Below are 23,566 nucleotides of genomic sequence, written 5' to 3'. Positions count from 1 at the left end.
AGTGTTTTAAGACCTAAGCATGCAACCACATAAAACAGTGGACATATGTGTAGAAAAAACTGGTGGCACTTTCTCAGTTTGCCCTGCTAATTTCTCCAGTCACAATGGCCCCTGATTTTACAACGTTGCTATAACTTTCAACCATACCTCTCATTTGTCCCTGATTTTGGCCTCATATTCTTGCCCTGCTCCTCATAAAATGATTGACTACTGGTAAATTACTGAGAAATACAGTCAGACATTAGAGTTTCATAATTCTTATTGTTAAGAAAATGCATTTTCATTCAAAACCTGTTGTTCTGTCAACTTTTTAACAGACAGTGTAATATTTAAAAACTGTCATTGCTTTTGGGCCTTTGCCCTCCCATAATTTTTGGCATTGTCACAGATTCTTTTTTTCAAATTCCTTTGACTGGAAAATATATAATTTTTAAAAAAACACACAAGCAAAAATAAAATAAATAATTCATCATAAATAAATGGACACTATTTTTAATCCTCTAGTTCAGCAGTTAGATAGTTATATAACAGACTCTTGGGATTTTTTTTAAATAAATTAAGGTATTTCACTGCTAATACTTCAGATTTAATATTTTTTACTTTGAATGTCAAAACTTTCTATACTTGTGTACCCACTGATCAAGGGGTGGAATTTCTAAGGCTGTTTTTGTTGAAACATACTAGTTTAACTAATAAATTGATTAATAATGTTGCTTGTTAATGAAATTAATACTGGAAAACAATTTTTTCTATTCTAATGGTAGTTATTATCAACAATTAAAGGGTGTTGCCATGGGTGCCACAGTAGCACCATCCTTTGTGAATTTGGTCATGGGGTGGTGGGAATATGAGATGCTAAGGCATAACCCTTTTTTTGAAGCAAACATTCAGTTTTACAAGAGGTTTGTTGATGATTTGATTTTTATTACTGATGCCTCCGAAGAACAGATTGAATTATCTGTTGAACTGTTACACTACAGCATTGTTTTTCTGAAGTTTGTGGTGGGGCATATAGGGTTTAGTGCACCTTATTTGGATGTGGTTGTAGGTTGGGACTCCACAACCCGGTCTTTTTTTTTAGCAATATTTACAGAAAATCATGTTTTTCCTAGTAAATTTTTATATTACACCAGTGCGCACCTGGGATTTATGAAATAGAGTATCCCTAGGGTGATCAAGTTACATTTTTGGGGAGAATATAAGAGATAATCGAGTTGTTTAATGTTTGGGGGGTATCAGTTAAGTATGTTACAAAATACGGCTAAAGAAATTATTCATAAAAGAGATGAATTTTTTTCACCACATTTTGATTGGAGGTTGTTGTGTCTTTTGGCTTATCCCAGTTAGGGGTCGCCACAGTGGAACTCCGGTCCGCTAATGTTTGGTAGTGGATTTTTACGTGTCGAGTTACCAGCCCTGATGCACAACCTTCGTATTCCTGAGAAATTACAGGTGCAAAACAGTAACAATAATTTTAGATTTAGTTATGTTTTAGAAATGACAGTGGATGATTCAAATATAAGAGATGTAATTCAAGATAACTGGAAAGTATTTTTAGGTAATTCTGATTTATTTGAGGTTGTTGGGACTGCTCCTAATTTCACAAAAAAAAAAACAGAGCTATTAAACAAGCATCATCATTTTGTATAGTTTGTAATTTTATTTTAGAAAGTCCTAATATTTCTTTGAAACATTTTGAGAAATCAATAAGAATAAATGATCATTATGATTGCAATTCCATGAGGATTGTTTATACTGCATTATATTCCTATTGTGAGGTGTTTTATGTAGGTATACATAATACTACAAGAAAACTTTTTAAAAGAATTAAACAAGATCTATATGCTATTAGAACCAAAGATTACAATAATGCTTTAGATATACACAGATGTGTGGTTCCTTAAAGAAATTCTATTTCACAGTATTTGGACAGGTACTCATTGATTGTTGATGTGGGAATTACAGAAAACAACCTAAACAGAGAGAAACATCATAGCAGCTAAGGCATAAATGAAACAATAAACATTAAGTGTTTTAGGTAGTTAAATTTAGTTTTTTTATGGGTTTTGTACATTTAAATCTTGATTGTATAATTTATAATTGGTTTATTGCATGACTGAATTAATGTTGATTGGTTCAACTGTTTTACATGAATGAATATGGAATGGTGGCAATATTAATTCTGAAGAAGTCTTGAGAAGGACAAAAGAGCTAAATAAAACAAGTTTTATCTTCCGAGTGCCATCTTTTGGAGGTGATTTTGTTTGAGACTGCTATTTATCCACCTTCACCACATCAATAATTTTTTTAGTTGTAACTTTTTAAATGAATAAATAACTAAAAATTGTCCCTGCTTTTGGGCCTCCCCCCACTTGTTATTTTTGCCCTTGTGTTTGACTCCTAAGCAATTAAGTTGGTGGCTGTGAATGTCATTGAAATTGGTTTGCCCAAAGTAAAATGTATGTTTTTCTGGTATGCCATAGCAGGCTGCAGTTGCTTAATAATGACAGACATTTGAATTTGACCTCCTAACCTTCAAAAAAAAAAAACATAAATGCCATTTAAACCTGTTATCAGCTATTCAAGTCTGTAGGTACAATATTTGCAATTTGTCCCTGATTTGGGGCATTTTTCCTCAATATTTTTTTTTCATTCTTTCTCTGAAAAGTTGAGAGAGCTTATTTTAAATTTTATTTTACACGAGTTGGTCATGTAGAATGTATACAGACAAGCCATGTACAACTGCTGGGGGTGTCTGTGGAGGAAAATGACTAACTACTGTTTAACCTTTATTCTGCCTCTGCAGGTTTAATGTGCTTTGTGTTAAACAAACTTGGAATTCTAACATTCACTACGCAGACATCATTAATTTGTTATAGTCAGACATCTAAGGTGCACTCAGAGGCACTTGTAACTGCCAGATTGGGGTAGGAGCTATCTGTGGATGAAATCAGCTGACCCTGTTGTTGTTTGTTTAGTTTAAACAGTTACTAACCTGGCTTTGCAAATAAACAGTGTACATTCACATAAAATAAGACAATAAGACAGAGTGCTTTATTATTATTTCCATTTTATTTGAGGTATACACAGTATAATGGATACAATTGATAGGTATGATGGCCATCTGTGGATACAAGAGACTTACCTCTGATGTTTAGTTACTGTTAAGCAGTAGTCACTGCTCTGGTGTGACAGGAGTAGTGTTAGACACAAACAGTGTCAAATAATATTTTGCTAAAATCACTGTAAAAACTTTGCATGTGTGTGTGCGTTTGTGTGTGAGTGTGTGTGTGTGTGTGTGTGTGTGTGTGTGTGTGTGTGTGTGTGTGTGTGTGTGTGTGTGTGTGTGTGTGTGTGTGTGTGTGTGTGTGTGTGTGTGTGTGTGTGTGTGTGTGTGTATGTGTGTGTGTATGTGTGTCTGTGTGTGTGTATTGGGGGTTGATTAAATGTGACATGTTAGTTGCAATTTGTCTCACTCTCCATCGCAAGTGTCAGTACTGTATGTGATAAGTGGCTATCATTGGTAGTCTGGCAGAAGCAGGATGTGTGTGAAAGTAACTGACCACTGGCACAGTGGTGCAGTGAGTGGCACTGCCATCTCAATGTGTATAGATCTGGTTAACTTCTTGGCTGCGGCTTTTTTCTGTGGAGTATGCTTGGCTTCCCTGCATCTGTGTAGGCTTATCTGTGTGCTCTGGTTTTCCTCAACACCCCATAAAATTAGTCTTTAGCTTAGTCTGCCGTGTGTGTGTGTGTGTGTGTGTGTGTGTGTGTGTGTGTGTGTGTGTGTGTGTGTGTGTGTGTGTGTGCATGAATGTATGCATGTGTACATGTAAAAAAACAAAACACTCATTTTTATCGGTGGACACACTATATTGCTGGGTACTAAGAAAAAAATTTTGGGATGCATTAAAAATAGAATAAATTCATGACCTTTCAAAAAATATGGTATTAGATGCACTGAGGAACAGCCAAATTGTGGGAACTAATAGGGGCCTGGTAGCCCCCACACCCCAGGCTGTATAAGGAGATTTTGACAAGGGCTTAGTAGTAGATTCTGCCCTAAAGATTTGGGATGCATGGCTAAGCTTAAAAAGGCCCTTGTGGTCATTAGCCTAGTAAACACCTATGAACCTATGAACTCTCATATTGACTAAAACCATCCCTGGTCAGAGGTGTGAGAGAAGGTCTCTGTAACTTGTGTGTGTATGTGTGTGTGTGGGGGGGGGGCTAGGGATGGTGTGGTCATTGCTACTTTAATTTTTCCTACAATCAAACCTCAGATGCATGCATAAGAATGTCATTACAGCTTGTGTGGCAGCTGTAGACAATATGGTCTTTACTTCTTTAACTTTCCTGACAAATCCCATAGGTGTGTACAAAAGGCTGCTATAGCTTGTCTCGCTGCAGTGAACTGTTTACGTCCATCAAGTTAGAATACATTACTATGGATGCCATTTTTTTCACATTCATGACAAATATACAGGTGATGATCTTTTGAGGGATTGTGGTAAGGAGGCAAGGCATACTGTTATGAACATCTGACAGCAAAAGTCTGAAATATGTTACTGTACTCCAGTTTTTCTTTCAGCTTCATCCCAGTCTGACATCAGAGTGGAACACAGAAGGTGGCTGTCTTTCGAGGGTAGTGGTGAGGAAGTATGTTGTATGTATGTTTGATAGCAGTTACTTCAAATATATGACTGGGCCAAATGTGCATTCATCCTAGTCCAATACCAGAGAGCTATACAGAAGATGTAACTACCTTTTTTTTTTTTGAGTGGGTAGGGAGGCAGAAACTATTTCCAGATGGCCAGATGGGATTGAGATTTATGCATCCTCGAAAGCATTTCTTGTCTTCTCCATTTTTTTAACTGCTATTTAGTTAGATACAACTTAAAAAAATCAAACTGAATGTATTTCCTTGTTCATGTCTTTTGTCAGGGGTCCACTTTTAAATTTTGAAATACCAAAATCTCGAGTTTTGTGATACTGAACTTAAAACATCGAGATTTTGGTATCTCGAAAGTTAAAAGTGAACAAAATAAAAAAAAATACAGATAAAATAAAGTTTTTGCAGGGGGACAAGCCCCCCTGCACCCCCCCCACACCCCCCTACTTAAATATACCAACTCCGAGATCACGCTACATTGAAGACAACAGTAATGCTCCTGTTCCACTTACTGCTCTTCACTGTAGCGTGATCTCGGAGTTGGTATATTAAAGTATGGGGGGGTGGTACAGGGGGGATTTCCCCCCTGCAAAAAACATTATTTTACTTGGTTTTTTTTGGTTCACTTTTGAATTTCAAGATACCAAAATCTTGATGTTTTGAGTTTGGTATCTCAAAACTCGAGATTTTGGTATTTCGAAATTTAAAAGCGGACCCCTTTTGTCAGACATCACTGGATCAAAACTGTGGAAAATAACCCTAAAATGCCCACAAGAGCATCTATAACCACATAACTTCTGGCAGCATAGAGGCACCTAGATCCCCAGCTTAGTTTACTGCACTCTTGGACAGTTAGGGTATATGGAGAGAAAGCAAAAAAAAAAGGAAACTTGAAGAGTAAGTCTGAATTTTTTTCCTTATTTAATTTTTTTTTGGGTGGGGCATCTCTGAATCAAAAGTTGTGAAAAAACCTCAAAACACCACCTCAAAATATCTAGAAAAAACATATCTTAATTCAGTTATTTCTTCTACTGTTATTACTGTGCCATCTGCATCAGCTGAAGTGTGTTCAAATGATGGAGTTATTTACGCCATAGTTATTATAGTTCACTCTGGCCCAGTTAGGGTGTACTGAAGGATGTAGGAGAAAGTTGAAGAATAAGACAAAATGTGTGATAGTGTAGACAAAAGTAAAGTGGATGATGTGGGCAAGCTGTGACTAGGGGTGCCGTGGCACCCTTTCACCTAAGACTGCATATAGTCTGACATTAGTGAAGTACTATAATCCTTAATAATCTACCAGAAAATCAGAAATGTTATGAAGGACAGGGTAAAAATATGAAGCAAAGTCAGAGACAAGTGACAGTGGGTCTATGTTTAGTCATCGAAAGGCAAAATTGAAGAACAGCATTACATCGCAAATGCCATACACTGAAACCTCCTCATGTAGGGGGCTGAACTCCAAGATCATACTACAGTGGGTAAAGGGCAAATTTCCTTATCCCTACCATAATGCAATCTTACTTAAATGGCTGAATGAACAGCATGTTTGAGGACATATGCGATTTGATGAGATAAACCTGGCAACAGCTATGTGTGGTAGCTCTAACATCACTAATAACTTTCAGTACACCTCTGCAGGTGCAACCTATGATATTACTTCCTTTTCTTTTATGCATACTACATATATTGCGTATGCCAAATTATAAGTTTATGAAGCAATATTATCAAATCTCAACCGGTTGAACCTATGGATTAAGGGGTGTAATTCCACTGATGCACATCTTCCAAGGACATGAACCTATGCTGTGAGCACTAACATGAGTTTGATAGGGGACAAGTCCATTATAGGTCACTGATTAGGTTCCATGATGCAAGGTTTAATACTTTTCCTACACCTGCACTTTGACAAATCTGGAACACAACAAAAGATGTGACTTTGTGACTTTGTATATACTAATACAGATATAGATATCCATACATACAAACATGCATACATTTCAGGCATTGGCAATAATGCCCTTCGAGCCTTCCAACATAGCAAAACAGTGATTCCATAATTAGATGCCAAGTTGTTCATAAAAATATCTAAACTAGGGCTTGTTTTAGTGTAATTTGGTAGTTTCCATCAGCTATCTCTCAGAACCAATTAGCACATCTCATATTCCTATATAATCTTCTACATAAGTTATCTGATGATTTGTCACTACATTTTTGATCGCCACAAACATTTTCAGAGGTAGTTGTCTTTAAATGCCCTAAATACCCAAACAGGATCACTTCTTAAATATCTATGAGACACTGTACAAGTTCAGATATTTTATTCTTTCATAACAACTTAAATTTTCACACCCATGGATGCCCTTGGTATATTTTTTTGCTGTACTCTTTCCAATTTACTCACAGTTGTTACAGATACAGATATATAAATGGATATAGATAGATAGACATACACACACACACACACACACACACACACACACACACACACACACACACACGCACACACACAAGACAGAATACTGGCTGGTTAACAGAGGTAAAGAGAAGCAATGGCAAAAAACAAGGAATCAGAGAAGTTCTACCAGTTTCTGGAAAGTTACTCAACAGATGGCACTAGACAATGGCAGAAAGGTAAGGAAGATATTCGGCAGACGCCATTCATTAGGGATGTCAGCAACAATCTGCTCACCAGTACAGAGAACATCAAGGGCAAATGAAAGCAGTACTTTGAGAAGCTTTTAATGAAGAAAGCCCTACAGAAGCTGTACTGCACAGCCTCTAAATAAAGAGAAAGGAAACTCACCCTATAAGAAATATAAAATGCAGCGACGACAGCAGCAGGCTCAGACGAAGTCACTGCAGATATGATTAGGATGTTGGAGATATTAGGGGAAAAATGTCTCTTGAAGATATTCATTGTGGCAGTGTGAACAATGGCTTAAGATGATGCTCACTGTTGATGTGACACCCTGACCCCATGTATAAAAAAATGGGAAAAATGGGGGTGTGGATGGATGGATGAAGAGACAGGCATATGCTATATGATTGGAGAGTAAGCATTTTACTACCAGTGTACACGAACTAATGGGATACTAGCAGTTGCAGATAATACAGAGATACCAAACTCCTATCACACTGTATTAAACTGCTGGACAGGGTGAATGCTAAACGAATACTCATAGTAGTAGAAAGTAGGATGGGAGATGAGCAGTTTGGATTAATTCCACAATGGAGTACAACTGACTCAAATATGCTGTGAATCAGATAGTGGAGATGAAGCTGACGATGAGGAAAGAGTCAAATGGCCACACCTAGAGTTGGAAAAGGCATATTACAATGTCCCTAGAAAGTTGATCTAGGCAATACCGTGAAGCTTCAAAGTCCTAGATACAGCTGTAGAATTAATGCAGGCTTTGTACAGGGATCCAATGATAAAGGTAAAAACAATATTTGGATTTAGAGGGGTTCCCTGTGGGAGTGAGTGTGCATCAGTGGTACTCAATAGTTCACATCATGTTCTCTGAAATATCAATATGTAAATAATACACGGGTATAAGTATCGACTTGGATATACAATGTGTATGTTTACTTGTGTTTCTTGCAATGTTTTGTATGTTTCATACTCTTGTACATATTTACTGGAATGTATTACTGTAATTGTACTGCTACATATGGATCATGACTGAGATAAATTGAATTCAATCAACTAATCAATTAATCAATATATCAATAAATTAGGGATCAAGTTTGGTGGAACTTCAAAATGTTCTGCAAAGCTATGGACATAGACCAGAGTGCAAACATGCTAAAACTGTAAAGTAACAAAATTACAAGTCTGTCATGGTACTGTTCCTGTTACAATCAACTGCTGGTCCTAGAAATTATTCATGTGTAGCTATTCTGAACCCTTGTGCTATATACAGCTTACAAAGAAGATGTCCTAACTTATTTGTACATCAAGGTTTCCTTGTTGATGACTGGAGGACAAATCATATGAATGGCAAGCACGTGTTGAGTAAATGATTTACTTGATGACATACGTTTCCTTTATTCACTTTAACATTTTACAACACTTTCGGCAGCGCTTAAAGCATTTGTTAAATGTAATAGAACAGTACAATAAGTTTCGAGAGACCCAGTAAATAAGGTAAAAGGAGACAAATGAGACAAGAAAACTTACGAACAACATAGAAATTACAACTACTGTTCCTTTGTATGTGATATTACTTTGATAACTTTATATACTGCATACAATCATTTTCTAAAAAAATGTTGGGGAAGGGATGAAGAACAAGGGTAGATTTAATACTCATTCCTGTTACCTGAATGCATCCTAGATAGCCATGTTGACAGGCAATGTGTACTGCGCTGTTCCCATACTTGTCCACTTCATCCAAGGAAATTCCCTGTTCTTGCATGAACTGGAGAAGCCACAGGAGGATTTTCTCCTAGGAGTAAGTGCACTTTATTAGAAAAGGAAGCAGGAAGCACGTGAAAATACAGTTATGTTCAAAACCACACCACCAGGAAAGAACAACTGTGCAATAATTCACCATAACAGTAAATTTACAAATAACAAGACTTGTTGCTACAGGTTTCACATACATCTGTCTGTTGGAGCCAGATGACAGTCTTCAGTCAGACCATTTCAGCAGTCAGATGCTCCCTGGCACATGCATATATCCTCACTCCTTCCTGTTACACTTGGAGTCCCTCAGGGTTCAATCCTAAGGCCCCTCCTCTTCAGCATATTCATAAATGATCTTAATACTGCCTCCTCTCAAGCATCTATCGTACAATATGCAGATGATTCATCCCTCATATGTGCAGCATCCACAATAACTCAACTTCTTATAGTCACACAAAAAGCCTTCTCTGATATTGAAACGTAGCTATCAAACTCACAACTCATTCTCAACCCTAATAAAACTAAATTTATGATCTTTCATCCATCTAAACCTACTAACCTCCCAGCTAACTTTTGCATCACTGCCAGTAATAATACTAGGATTTTTCCAGATTCCCAAACAAAACTATTAAGTGTCGTAATCAACAGACTAAAATTTGACACACACATTTCTAACACCATCAAAAAGGTTCACGAGAAAATGGAACAATGTATAGAAATAAAAAAGTCTTAACAGATGCTGGAAGAATAGCCATAGCTAGAACCCACCTTTTCTCCTCACTGTTATATGCATCCCCCCATACTTACCAACCTCAAAAAGTCAGAAGTAAGTAAATTAGAATCATGTTATAATAAGATTGCCAAATTTGCAACAGATTCCACACATTCAATCCATCACTGTCAATGCCTAAAAAATCTTTCTTGGTTGGAACTACCTCATATTATGATCTATAACCAATTAATAATGGCAGACAAAATAATGCACAATCCTGACAACATACCTTCCCTAAAAAATATTCTACAACCCTACTCTAACATTCATACTCTTTGATCATCTAACAAAGACTTACTCCAAGTAACCAAAGTATCCAATACAGCAGGCAACTCTCTTTACTCTAACTTTGTTGTTAAAAATTGGAATACCCTTCCACATACTATTAGATCCATAAGCAACCTTAATCATTTCAAAATAGCTTTCAAAAGACACTTACTTGAATCCTGGCTTTGCACATGTAACACTCCAGGTTAATTATTAACTTAGCATTATGTATACAATTTGGCTGTAAGTACTAACTCTGTTAACATATCCCTTCTAACAACACTACTTCTCTATAAGTAGTTACATTCCTACCATAAAGTATTACTAACTATGCACTACTTTGTCTAAGTGATTCTCCCTGCTTAATTTCCTAACTAATGTTATGTTCCTCCACATATATAAATTTAACCATATTTTGTCTATATTCAAGTGTTCAAAGTCTTGTTCTATTTGATACTATGTATATGTTTTTGTTTTTACATATTTATCCTGTAAATGTGTTAACGCTCATTTTTTTTGTCAATTTTGTTTATAATTTCTATTACTTGTTGTGATCATTTGTATGTAAGCTTAGACTGGAGCTTTTCTCCCCGGGCTTCCACTGAAAATGGGCACTGTCCCAGTTGGACCATCATGGTAAATAAATGTACAATAAAATAAATAAATAAATGTCACTGTAATCTTAAGCCATGACCATTAGAGGGGAGACAATACATAAAACAAAGACAGTAATCTTTTTTTTTTTGTGCTCAGGAGAAGGAAAAGACAAGCACTGCAGAAATGCTACTATGGCAGACTTAAGGGAACTAGAAAGGAAAATATCACTGTCAAATGAATACGCAAAAAACTGAAGCTAATGTGTGCATAGAGAGCACCACAGAATACTCCAGCAGACTTGGAAAAACAACTAAAAAAAAAAACGAAGACCAAAAATAGTAGCACAAAATATTGCTACAGTACTGACACTGTCAATACTACAACCCTGTAACTCTCTCTTTATACTTTACGGAGAGGCCACTAGCGCCTTGCATACTTCACGTCCCTCCTATTTTTATGATCACAACAAACACTATTCTTACCCATCTCAGTTGATGTGCCACAAGGCTCAGTCTTGGACCCCATACTGTTTAATATTTTTATTAATGATCTCTATACTGCTACTAATGACACAACTGTTATTCAGTTTACAGATGATGCTACACCAATAAACGCAGCTATGTCCTTCACCTAAAGCTTAATATCTAAACACAACAAGCTACCAGGAAAACCCACAGCAAAATTGAACTTCTACACCTTAGCAAGCGCTTTTTAACTAGGAGTGCCAGAAAAACCCAAGAACCTCTGTATATCTCCTACATTCACTGCTATACACTGCTCCCATCTACACCACTGTCTGTTTTTGTTGGCTTGGAATGCAGAGTCACAGCAAGATTGCATTTGTTTAGACTGCCTGTTTCCAGACATAACCTGCACAGCTGCTAAGAGTATGTGCTTCCTCCCTTGTGTACCACATCCACATAGTACTACATTTACTGTCTGTAGAGTCCTTTTCCCCAGTGAAAACTGCTCTAGTATAATTTCTCTGCCAGACTCACTTTTGTAGGAATTGCATTCAATTGACTGACTGGCTCCCTTGACCAGCCAGAGCTGGGTCTCAGCCTTTCCTTGTAATGTGAACAGCAGGCAGAAGACCACCAAGGTATCCTCAAGAAAAAATAATAGTCACAGCATACAGGTGTTTTGAGCATCAAGGACATCTGTAACTGACCATCTAGAGCAGTCCAGACTACCAGTTTGTCCTGGATGAGGAATATTTCAGCTTGGAAGCCTGTGTGAAAGGCTTCTCACCAGCTCAGTGCCCCCTCTGACCCCAGATGGCAAGCTAGGGTAAGTAAATTTTGGGTCAGGCCCTGAAATGGAGCTAATTGTTGCTGAAACACTAGTGGCATCCCTTACCAAGACTCAGGCAGGGGACCTATACTGCTGCACACCCAAATCCACAATGTCTTCAGAAGGAGCAGAGAATGAGAAAAAAATATACATCCCTAATGAAGAAACATAATGGACAATTTAAGTAAAAGGGGTTATAGGGACAATATTTTACAACATGCATTTAAACACAGCACTAGGGACAGGACACATAGAGCAAAATGAGAAGTTATGTACCTACCATAACGTTCCATGTTAGTTGTCTTCTCTCACCTTCTTTCTTGCTGGATGAGTTCGGAGCCGATCCTCGGCTCCGACTCGGCCACTTACTAAAGCTCGAGAGCTAATTTTACCAGCTCGAGGCAACCCTATATCCCATGATGCTAGGCGATAACTACCCAGATCTCGTTTGGAAGCTAAAGAAAAATTATGGAATATAGTCCTCCAACTGGAGAGGAGGAGGAAAAAGGGAATAATCCCGCCAAAGAGACCAATCTAATCTAGTGACACTAGTAAGCTATTTAGCTGGAAATGCTAGATCAGGACTCTTCAAGGAAGAGGAACAATCTTCTCGGTCTGTCCAGGCTAGGGGATGGTGGGGGGCAAGAAAGAAGCGAGAAGACAACTAACATGGAACATTATGGTAGGTACATAACTTCTCAATGTTAAGTTGTCAATCTCGCCTTCATTCTTGCTGGATGGGACCGCGTCCCTAGCACCTTTATCCTGGGTGGCTCAATGGAACAGGCTCTTGAGAACGGTGGAACCAAAATTTGCCCTGTTTCTGGAGGCTAAGTCCAATTTGTAATGCGAAACAAAGGTATGAGGAGAGGCCCATGTGGCTGCTGCACAAATAGTGTCTATTGGTAGTCTAGCTTGAAAAGCTGCAGATGTAGCTAGTGCTCTAGTTGAATGGGCTTTTGGCCTAGAAGTCAACTCTCTACCTCTGAGTTGATAAATGCATGTAATCACAGAAGACAGCTACCTAGATAGGGTTACCTTAGATACCGGAAGGCCTTTCCTGTTCTCTGCATACGATAAAAACAGTTGATCAGATTTCCTAATTTGTTTGGTTCTGTCCAAATAATATCGGAGCTGGCAATGAACATCCAGATAATGTAGTTTTTGCTCCGCTCTATTAGTATAATTTGGGAAAAAAACTGGGAGATCAATAGATTGATTTAAGTTCGTTTGCGATGCCACCTTGGGTAAGAAAGAAGGATTAGTCCTTAGAGAAACTCTGTCTTTGTGGAAGATTAAGTAGGGAGGACGAATGCAGAGGGCATGAAGCTCAGATACTCTCCTAGCAGAAGTAATGGCGACTAGGAAGAGTGTCTTCCAGGAAAGAAATTTCAATGAACAGGAAGCCGCAGGTTCAAAGGGGGGAAGAATTAAGGATGTTAAGACTAAATTTAGATCCCACTGTGGTGGAGAGTGTTTGATCGGAGGCTTAAGTAAAAATATACCTCTAAGGAATGCCTTGCAAAGCTTATGGGACATGATGTTGCGGTCCGACAAGCCTATATGAAAATTTGAAATGGCTGCCAACTGAACTTTAACTGTGGAGGAAGAAGAACCTGAGTGAAAAATTTCAGCTAGGAAGTCCAAGACCAAATGAATCAGAGCAGTAAAGGGATCTATATTCCTAGCTTTTGCCCAGAAGGAGAAACGTTGCCATTTACTACTGTAAATCCTTCTGGTGGAAGATTTAAGGAAAGCTACTATGATATCCCGGACGGGATTAGAAATCATAGGAAGCCTGGCTAGGGACAGAAGTGGAGCAACCAAGCAGTGAGGCTGAGAGAAGGTATGGATTGGTGCAGCTGCCCCGACTGGTGGGTCAGAAGATCTGGAACCGGGTCCAGATGCCAAGGCTGTACCAAAAGATAAGGATGCAGGAATGGAAACCATATCTGTCGAGGCCAATAAGGGGCAATGAGAATCATTTTGGCTCTCAATGCGGTTGCTTTCTGAATCACTTGTGGTATTAGAGGAAAAGGTGGAAAAGCATAGAGAAGTCCCCGGGGCCAATCTTGGACTAGAGCGTCTGTGGGGGGATGGCCTGGAAGGGGGAAGAGGGTGAAGAAGTCGGGGCATTTGCTGTTTTGAGGCATAGCAAAAAGATCGCAGCAAGGAAGGCCCCACTTCTGAAAAATCTCTTCCGTCACAGATTGTTTGAGAGACCACTCGTGAGGCATGAGAATAGCTCTGTTCAACCTGTCCGCTATGATGTTGGACTTCCCAGGGATATGCGTTGCTATCAGAAACCACTGAGAAGAGATTGCCCACTGCCAAAGTCTGAGTGCCTCTCGACACAGGGGATAGGACTTGGTTTCACCCTGCTTGTTGATATACCACACTACGGACATATTGTCCGTTTGGATTGCAATAGTCCCCAGGGGAAGAGAGTCATGGAGGGCTTGCAACGTTAAAAGCACTGCTCTCATCTCCAGGACATTTATATGCAGGTGGCATTCGAAAGGTTGCCAAGTGCCATGGATCATCCTGCCCTGAAAATGCCCCCACCCGATCAGGGTGGCGTCTGATGTAACCGTGGCGACCGGGGCGGGAGGAACAAAGGGTCTGCCTTGATGGACTTGAGGGGACAATATCCACCAGGACAGATGCCTTTTGCAAGCTGGAGTTATCATGATCTTGTGATGCATAGGGAGTCGTTGAAAAGACCATTGGGCGTAAAGCATCCACTGTAGGAGACGCATGTAAAAGCGGGCAAGGGGAAGAAGTGTTATGGCGGCCGCCATAAGACACAATACTTTCAGGGCATACTTGGCCTGAATTTTGTCGCTCTGAAGAAGAACATGGATGTGGTTTTGAATATCTAAGATCCTTTGATCTGTTAATTTTGCTGAAAGTTGTACGGTGTCCAAATTGGCGCCTATAAAGGTAATAGATTGACAAGGCGACAAGGCAGATTTTTCAAAATTTATAGACATTCCTAGCCCTCTGCAAATGTGAATGGTGTAATCTCTGGCTTGGAGAAGTTGATGCCTGGTGGTGGCAGTGAGGAGCCAGTCATCTAGATATGGAAACACCTGGAATCCTTGATGTCTCAGGTGAGTCGTAACCGCTGCCATACATTTGGTGAACACTCTGGGGGCTGTAGTGAGACCAAAGGGCAGGGCTCTGAATTGGTAGTGACTGGCCCCCAGCCGAAAGCAGAGAAACCTTCTGGAGTGCCTGTGAATTTTGATGTGATAGTACGCATCCTGAAGGTCCACCGAGCACATCCAATTGTCCTTGCCCAGAAAGGGTAGAATGGACTGTAGCGTGACCATCTGGAATCTTGTTCTCTTTACAAACTTGTTTAGTTTGCTGAGATCTAATATTGGTCTCCAGTCCCCTGTCTTTTTCGGTACTAAAAAGAACCTTGAGTAGATTCCGGATCCTAGTTGGTCTGCTGGGACTGGCTGGATGGCTCTTTTTGCTAGCAGTTTTGATATCTCTGGTACTGCTAGTTCCCTTAGACCGGGTGGAACATCTGGAAGGGTTCCTTTTTGCTGAATTGGGGTTTGGATAAAGGGAATTTTGTAACCCTCGGATATGATCGACTGTACCCATTTGTCTTGAGTAAGGGAAAGCCAGGCTTTTGGGTACAGCGACAATCTTCCCCCGACTGCCTCCGAAGGTGGACAGTCAGGCAACATCTCAGGGATGCTGGAAGGGTTTGTCAGAGAGAGGCTCCCTGCTACCCTGATTCTGTGGACCCCCTCTGCCCCTAGGGCAGCGTCTGTTGTTGTTACCCCCTCTGCCTCTGGGGGTAAACTGACCTTGTGCATCAGGCATGACTCCTTGAGATTTGCGGAACCACATTTTCCCTCCCTTCTGACCCTTGGGGTAAGGTCTTGAAGGGGTGGAGAAACAGACTCCTACGGCAGAAAGAGTCTTGCCATCTTGTTTGCATCTGGTCAAGGTGTCTTTCACTTGAGGTCCGAACAAGGTCGAACCATCAAAAGGAGAATTTGTGAAGGACGCCTTGAAGGGGTCTGCAAAATTACAAAGATGCATCCAGGCGTGACGCCTTAATGCCACTCCTGTGCCTGCGGCCCTACTCGCTCCATAGGCTGCATATGAAATGAGCCACATGGAGGAGTTAACAATAGAGTTTAGGGTTCCTAGCTGTGAGTTAATTTTATCCTGGGACCCAGCAGCTGACAGATCCTGTAAAACTTCTCCCAACTCTTTGAGAGCATCTCTCTGAAGGCGGGTGAAGTGACACAAGTAGTTCAGCGACCGCATGGCAAAGGTCGCTGAAGAAAACATCCGCTTACCATACCTATCCATAGTCCTGGAATCCTTGTTAGGAGGATGGATAGGTACTGAAGGATTGGCTAGTTCCTTCTTGGTGGCTGCGGCCACCACCATGGCATCAACCGGGACACCTTTTGTCAAAAACTGCCTGTCAGGTGGGGCCGTAATGAATTTAGAAGGCCTCCTAGGAGTGGGTTCCACCGAATCCGGGGCCGTCCATGCCTTCCGAGCCACCACATCCATAAGGGGGTCGAAAGGCGGAGACACCCAGGAGGTGGAGGGTCGAGAACCAAATGCCTCCAGGTAAACTGACTCATCCTCGGAAGGATTAAGGGAAGGCCAGTTCCCCCTCTGCTTAAGGATTTCAAGGATGTCTGAGAAAGAGACATCCTCAGAGAGGGACCTTGGGGATCCCTCCGACTCATCCAAGTCGGTATTGGATATAATAGACTCGGGGGAGTCTAGATGTTTCCTCTTACATGTCCTCTTACGCGGAGGCTCACCTGACGGGTCAGGAGAAGCCTCAGAAGACGAAGATATTCCCAGTGGGGAAACCTGAGGCATTGGATCTCTGGGCCCGGGAGCAAGAGAATGGGAAGAGATGTCAGCAGGCACTGTAGTGGGAGGAGCTGATGGAACTGACCGTTGACTATGCCTTGGGGCTACTACACTCCTCATCACCTCGAAGGCTTCCCCATCAGAGAGGCCAGAGGGCTCCCACTCCAAAGAGATAGGAACCCCAGGCCGCACCGACAGGACGGCTCCGAGGCCGATGTCGGGGCTGAGCTCACCAGCGCCGACGCTCCGAGTGGGAGAACGGGGTCGGACAAGGGTCCGATGCCACTCGCCCCCTCGGAGCCGGCGAGAGAGATCAGACGCCCGGATCCCTCCATTGAAGGCATCAAGGAGGAGATCGGAGCAGAGGACGATGGAGCCAAAGGGGGAGGTATCGGCTCCGATGCCACAACAGTCACGGCTCTGAGGAGCACCCGCTCCGAACTCTGTAGGAGAGACGAAGGAGGAATAATAGGTGGATGTGTAATAGCTACCATCTGATGAGACGGGCTATGGAGCATTTGGGCCAATGCCTAAGACTTTAATAGCCTACTCACCACTCTCTCAAGGTCATGGTCAGAAAGCCTGGATGACAGAGAAGATCGGCTCCGATGGCTCCGCTCCGAGAGCAGGGGTGATCTCGGAGCCGAATGGATAGACTCCAACGAAGGGGATCTTGACCTCTTTCTGGAGGTGGGTGGAGCCGAAGGAGCCAAGGATACGTCGGCTCCAGCCGGAGCCGACAGTGAGCGCAAGAATTCAGCTGTATCTGCGCCGAGTGGAGCCGATACTGGAAGCTGTGACACGGAAGGATCGGCTCCGGCCAGAGCCGATCTTGCCACAGAAGGTGAGCCAGTAGCCGATGGCTTGGGACTTGGAGCCGATGGCTTTGCTGGCTTCGAGGGCTACCCCGGAGCAGACTTAGTCGGGGAGCTCTCAGGCTTTAACAAGCCCCTCAATATTAATTTGTTTCTGCTCTCCTGCAGGACTCTTGGGCTGAATGCGTGGCACACAGAACAAGAGTCCTGCAGGTGCAGAGGTCCCAGGCAGTAAACACAAGAAGTGTGACCGTCTGTCAGAGACATTTTCTGACAGCACGAGTCACACTTCTTGAAGCCTGAGACCTTTGTGTCCTTCAATATAACAGTGTTGAGGGAGCACCAAAGTAAAAAAACACGCACACACACAAACACCCAATCCAAATATAAAAAAATAAAACAGGGATACTAACACACCCAAACATTACACAGAATCCCTGATAGAATTAGGAAAGGGGGAGGCTTAAGGCCTAACCTAGGGGAAGGGATATATAACTGGGATAAGGGGAACCACTAACGGGAATAGGGTTTAAAATTAACCGTTACCAGTTTAAACAATAAAGGAGTGGAACTAAGACAAAAGGGAGTGACTAAAAGTCTGAAAATTGAAAACTTACCAAGAGCCGGTAAAAACGCACCTCGCAAGCGAAAGCGCCAAATGAGATCTGGGTAGTTATCGCCTAGCATCATGGGATATAGGGTTGCCTCGAGCCGGTAAAATTAGCTCTCGAGCTTTAGTAAGTGGCCGAGTCAGAGCCGAGGATCGGCTCCGAACCCATCCAGCAAGAATGAAGGCGAGATTGACAACTTAACATCCTTGGTTTTCTGATAATGCTGTTAGTAATAGTCCATTACTGTACAAGCACAACCACTTTGAGTAAGTTTAAGGTACAGTAATAATGTAGGAGGCATATGTGACATTATAAGACAGAACTGGAAGATTCTGTTAACAGATGATAAGTTGGGGGGAATGTTAACTGAGTACCCTCTTTTTGTTTCAAATGTGGTAAAAGTTTGAAGGATTTGTTATACAATGATCAGTACAGGGCTATTAAACAACTGCTAGGATAACATGGCACTTTCCCTTGCATACATTGTAATGCTTGTCAGCATATTAGGGGTGATAATATGTTTATTTATCCAGTGTCAGGCAGGAAATATTTTTGAAAGAATATACAGGAATATTGTGTATTTAGCTTAGTGCAGCATATGCTGCTCGTTTTATGCTGGGAAGACAAATTGTAAATTAAAAGACAGAATACTACAGCATATGTCAGCCATAAGGACTGGCAATGTACACAATGCACTATCCCAACATGTGAAACAAAATAGAGATCATTTCTTTAATTTGATGGTGTTACAGATCACCAATATGTCCAGAAGACGGGGTGATTTGTTGAATGAAACTGAGTATAATGAAACTAGGCGGATTATTGAATTAGCTGTGTAGCTAGATCTCTGGGCATGAATGGTGTCATTCCCACTAAACTCACCCTTAAGAAGAGGAGGGTTCAGTATTAGATTTTTGATTGGATACTATGTATTTAAATATTGCTTTATATACTGTGTATAATGTCTGAAGAAGGGTTTTTATAACCTGAAAGCGCTTACTGTGATACAGTGTTTTATCTATTTTATTAAATTTTGGTTTTATCATCAGCGTGGTGGTCCAGACATTCTTGTTCTTGAAGTTCTGCATTCTAATGGAGAAACATGTAATCAGGGAATGCAACAAAAAATACAGATAAATACTCCATCCCTGAGCCACACAAAGGCAGGCATAACCATATGAATCTTCTCCCCTCTAACCTGCTGACCAATCAAGAAAAGGACAGGACCATGATCTCTCTCAGTATGGATGGAATAATCTCTGGAGTTTGCTCCCACACAGGCAATTTAGGCATGGCTATGGAGCCACAAATCCAGGAGAGGTATGACAGAGCAGCTTTAGAAAAACATGAGCAGGTTCTTTTCCACAGGAATGAGTACTGCTGAGACAGAGACCATAGCAATACATCATTCTGCAACAGCGAACAACCTCATGTCCCTGCTCTGAAAAGATACTACACCATGGCCCACATTTGATCTAAAAAATGTGTGTCTTTGGAATAAGCTAGACTCCTGGGAAATGGACCATAAGCCCTACCCTCAGCTCCAAACAGTCCAGGCAGACCCCACCAAAAGAATGTGCTTCTGACCCAAAATTAAAAGGGAGCCAAGATGAAATGCCCCCTCAATCCCCTGTAAGCAAACATCTATCAACCATAATGGAAAGGCCAATGACAGGGAAAGCCCACTTAGGTTCAGCAGGGGACCACCCATCAATTCAAGGCTCCATGAAAGACAAGGTTCAAACACCAAGGAGATTCAAAATTGTAGAGGGTCTGCTGTCTCAAACTATTCAAAGTCCACAGAAGTGTCCACACCCACATATTTACTACCCAGATAAATGCTTCACACTAAAAAATATATCTTACTGCCTATCTCCCCTTCAAGGGACATCCACTCTGCCAACAAGTTCTTATGAAAGACAACGAAGTCAAATAACTCAGCCGAAGACTCACTTTACTCCTGTTAGATCCCAAAAATATGAAACACCATCCCAGAACACAACAAACTCACTGACAATCTACTACTCTTTAAAAGTCTGCTCAGACTATATCCAGATAAATCCTGGTCATGCTCATGTTCAGCATCAGGCTGACTATCCAATATCCTAACATTTCCTTCAACATTCTTCCCCATCTTAACCTATTTCTTTTCCAATCATACACATCTCTTTTTCTCTCCCTTTTCTCACTTCTCTTAAATATTTTCTAATTTCTTATCTCCTCTACCACACACTAAACTCTAGCTATACTCACAATATATCTGCACCTCCTTGCAATGCTTACCTAAATACATCCTATGCTGCAATGATATTTTCCCTTCTTAAGTATAAATCCATTTACTTCCTGCAAGCATTTAGAGCTACCGTAACTGCATACACTTATACACATTGGTGTAAATACTTTATAGTGTATATACCTGTATACACTTATACATATTAATCTAAATGCTTCACTGTATACACCCATCTTGTAATGCTTTGATTTTTCTATGAAATGTAACTGTTGTTTTTCTGAGAACTGTCTAAATTCACTTTTTAATATAAATGTGCTGTGATGGAGTCTTTCTCTCTGATCCACTGCTGAAAATGGGATCTGCCCAGCCAGGCTTTCCTGATCAACAAAAACAACTAAATAAATAAACAAACAAATAAATAAACCAATACCTCCTGAGTACTCTCTGAAAGGACAGGGTGCCAGGCAAGGAGGAAGAAAGCACCATATCTTAAAAGCAACTACTAATTAGGAGACTTTAAAGAGCCATGCAAAAACAGTGTCAGTCCTAAGCTTGAAGGATCCATAGTCTCATTACACTGTGTACCTATACCACAGGCCACAAATGACCTTAACAATATTTATACTGCAATAAATGAAAGGCTGATAAACCTTATAGTCTTTCTCAATAATACAACTGTTATTGACTATTATGTGAAATACCACAAATATGGATCTCTAAGACAACACTCTCACAACTAAATACAAGACTTCTTTCCAATTTTTTTCATGTCAGCTTGATAAAACCACATTCCCCTAACTTTACAGACCTGTCCCCATGGCTAAATCACCAGTCATGGTGATGTCAGCTGGGTGGTCACACCCTACCTTCTCCAGTTCCTGCCTCATATTGCTTCATTAAAGAAACAAAGCCTAAAACCATCGATGATAGTATGATGCCTGCTATTACAAGGAATACAAAGGGAAAACAACTAGTTTATGCAATTTGTAAAATAATGCAGTGGTAACTGCAGACAGAAACCTATCCCATCACCTCAAAGATCTAAGGATTGTTAATTTACTTATTTTATTTGTTGACTGAGTATGTGGGCTCATCCAAAGACCATTTTCAGTCACAAGTCAGGCCAAAGAGCAAATTAAAAGAAATCAAACTACTACTTAATAAAAACAGTTAGGTAACATAGTGACACAGAATGTGTTACAGCTTACTGTATTTAGCGTTTTTAAAGCATTAAATGTACATTACATTTTACATTTACTGGTAGTTCATAGTATTTTTGCACTATGCACATATCATTTACACTGTATTATAGTACGGCTTCCACTATGAGTGGATAAAGTTTAACCTGCCAAAGATAGGAGTCCCAATATTACATTCCCTGAAAAAAAGAAGTGGTGGCAAAAACACATTGTGTTTTTGCATGTACTCCCAGTGTGGGGGGCAACCCCCCTCAAACCCTCCAAACCTATATACACCAACTCCATGGCCGCACCAACACAAATAAAGGGGAAATTACCCCTGAAAGGAACATCACTGCTGTACAACTTGACAACAGTAATTTCCTATAGAGAAGCACTGATCCTTGGCGGGTTAAATTTTGGCAAATGATACTCAAGAATTCAATCTCTGTCCACTTGTGGGTCACCCTACAGGCTTACATACAAGCAGTTTACAATACATTCCTACAGGCATAAAAACTACAATGCTCAGACAACTTCATTTTTACAGAGTTGGTGAACTTACACTTTATTTCATTTGTTTACCAGGAAGCTCTGACTAGCTGCAAGACCCCTTTACAGTGGTGGCCTGGGTAGAAAAGCTCCACACGGTAAGAAATTAAATACAATGTACATTACAAGGACAGACTTTTTCCAACATGTACACAGCCAAAGAACATTCTGTGAGCAAGATATACAGTCATCATGGCAATCAGTGGGTAGACTGGAATTTTAGCTGAAATGCAAATAAAAGTAAAGTTGTTACTTCAAGAATCAGACAGGAAAATTAAGAAGCAAAGATACCAAATGGATGTCTAATATGAGTGTCGGATAGAGTGATGTTTATGAAGCCGGAAATTGATGGTGTAATGACAAATTTTGTCAGTGCATATGCTCCACAAGTTGGGTGTGCGATGGATGGGAAAGAAAAATTTTGGAGTTGGATGAAGTGGTGATGACTGTACCCAACGGTGAGAGAGTGGTGACTGGAGCAGATTTCAATGGGCATATTGGTGAAGGAAACACAGGGGATGAGGAAGTGATGGGTAGGTGTGGTGTTAAGTAAAGGAATGCAGAAGGTCAGATGGTAGTGGATTTTGAGAAAAGAATGGACATGGCTGTGGTGAATACGTATTTTAACAAGAGGGAGGAGCATAGGGTGACATACAAGAGTGGAGGAAGATGCATGCAAGTGGATTATATCTTATGTAGAAGGGCCAGTCTGAAGGAGATTGGAGACTGTAAAGTGGTGGCAGGAGAATGTGTAGTTAGGCAGCATAGGATCGTGGTCTGTAGGATGACATTGGTGATCAACAAGAGGAGGAGGAGGAGTGTGAGGGCAGCACCAAGGATCAAATGATGGAAATTGAAAAAGGGTAATTGTGAGGTGGAGTTCAGGGAAGAGTTAAGACAGGCACTGGGTGGCAGTGAAGAGTTACTGAATAGCTGGGTAACTACAGCAGAGCTAGTAAGGGAGATGGCTAGAAAGGTGCTTTGTGTGACATCTGGAAAGAGGAAGGAGGACAAGGAGACCTGGTGGTGGAATGAGGAAGTACAGGAGAGTGTACAGAGAAAGAGGTTGGTGAAGAAGAAGTGGGATTGTCAGAGAGATGAAGAAAGTAGATAGGAGTATAAGGAGATGAGGTGCATGGCAAAGAGAGAGGTGGCGAAGGCTAAGTATAAGGCGTATGAAGAGTTGTAGGGTAACCAGGACTGCAACAGTGAATACACTCGAACATCTACATTTATGGTAAGTGTACATAACTGTACTATGTTTTTCGTGTTTCACTGTTGCAGTCATCACATTTGGGT

General features: G+C 40.8%; 1 protein-coding gene across 9 annotated transcripts in view; it reads right to left on the bottom strand.

Annotated features, from left to right (window-relative positions):
* The window catches only part of LOC122793060 (synuclein alpha interacting protein), a 2,145,219-nt gene that overhangs the window by 304,046 nt on the left and 1,817,607 nt on the right, over window positions 1–23,566 (bottom strand). For all 9 annotated transcript variants that reach the window (XM_044060745.1, XM_044060746.1, XM_044060744.1 and 6 more), the window contains one exon: window positions 8,998–9,123. In XM_044060745.1, the coding sequence (XP_043916680.1) occupies window positions 8,998–9,123 (126 nt within the window). The remainder of the gene's footprint in view (window positions 1–8,997; window positions 9,124–23,566) is intronic.

The sequence above is a fragment of the Protopterus annectens genome, chromosome 2.part0 (genome assembly GCF_019279795.1).
Source record: "Protopterus annectens isolate FY-2018-M chromosome 2.part0, PAN1.0, whole genome shotgun sequence".
Lineage (NCBI taxonomy): Eukaryota > Metazoa > Chordata > Ceratodontiformes > Protopteridae > Protopterus > Protopterus annectens.
The sequence above is the reverse complement of the archived record's forward strand: the minus strand, read 5'-3'. Positions and strand labels throughout refer to the sequence as shown.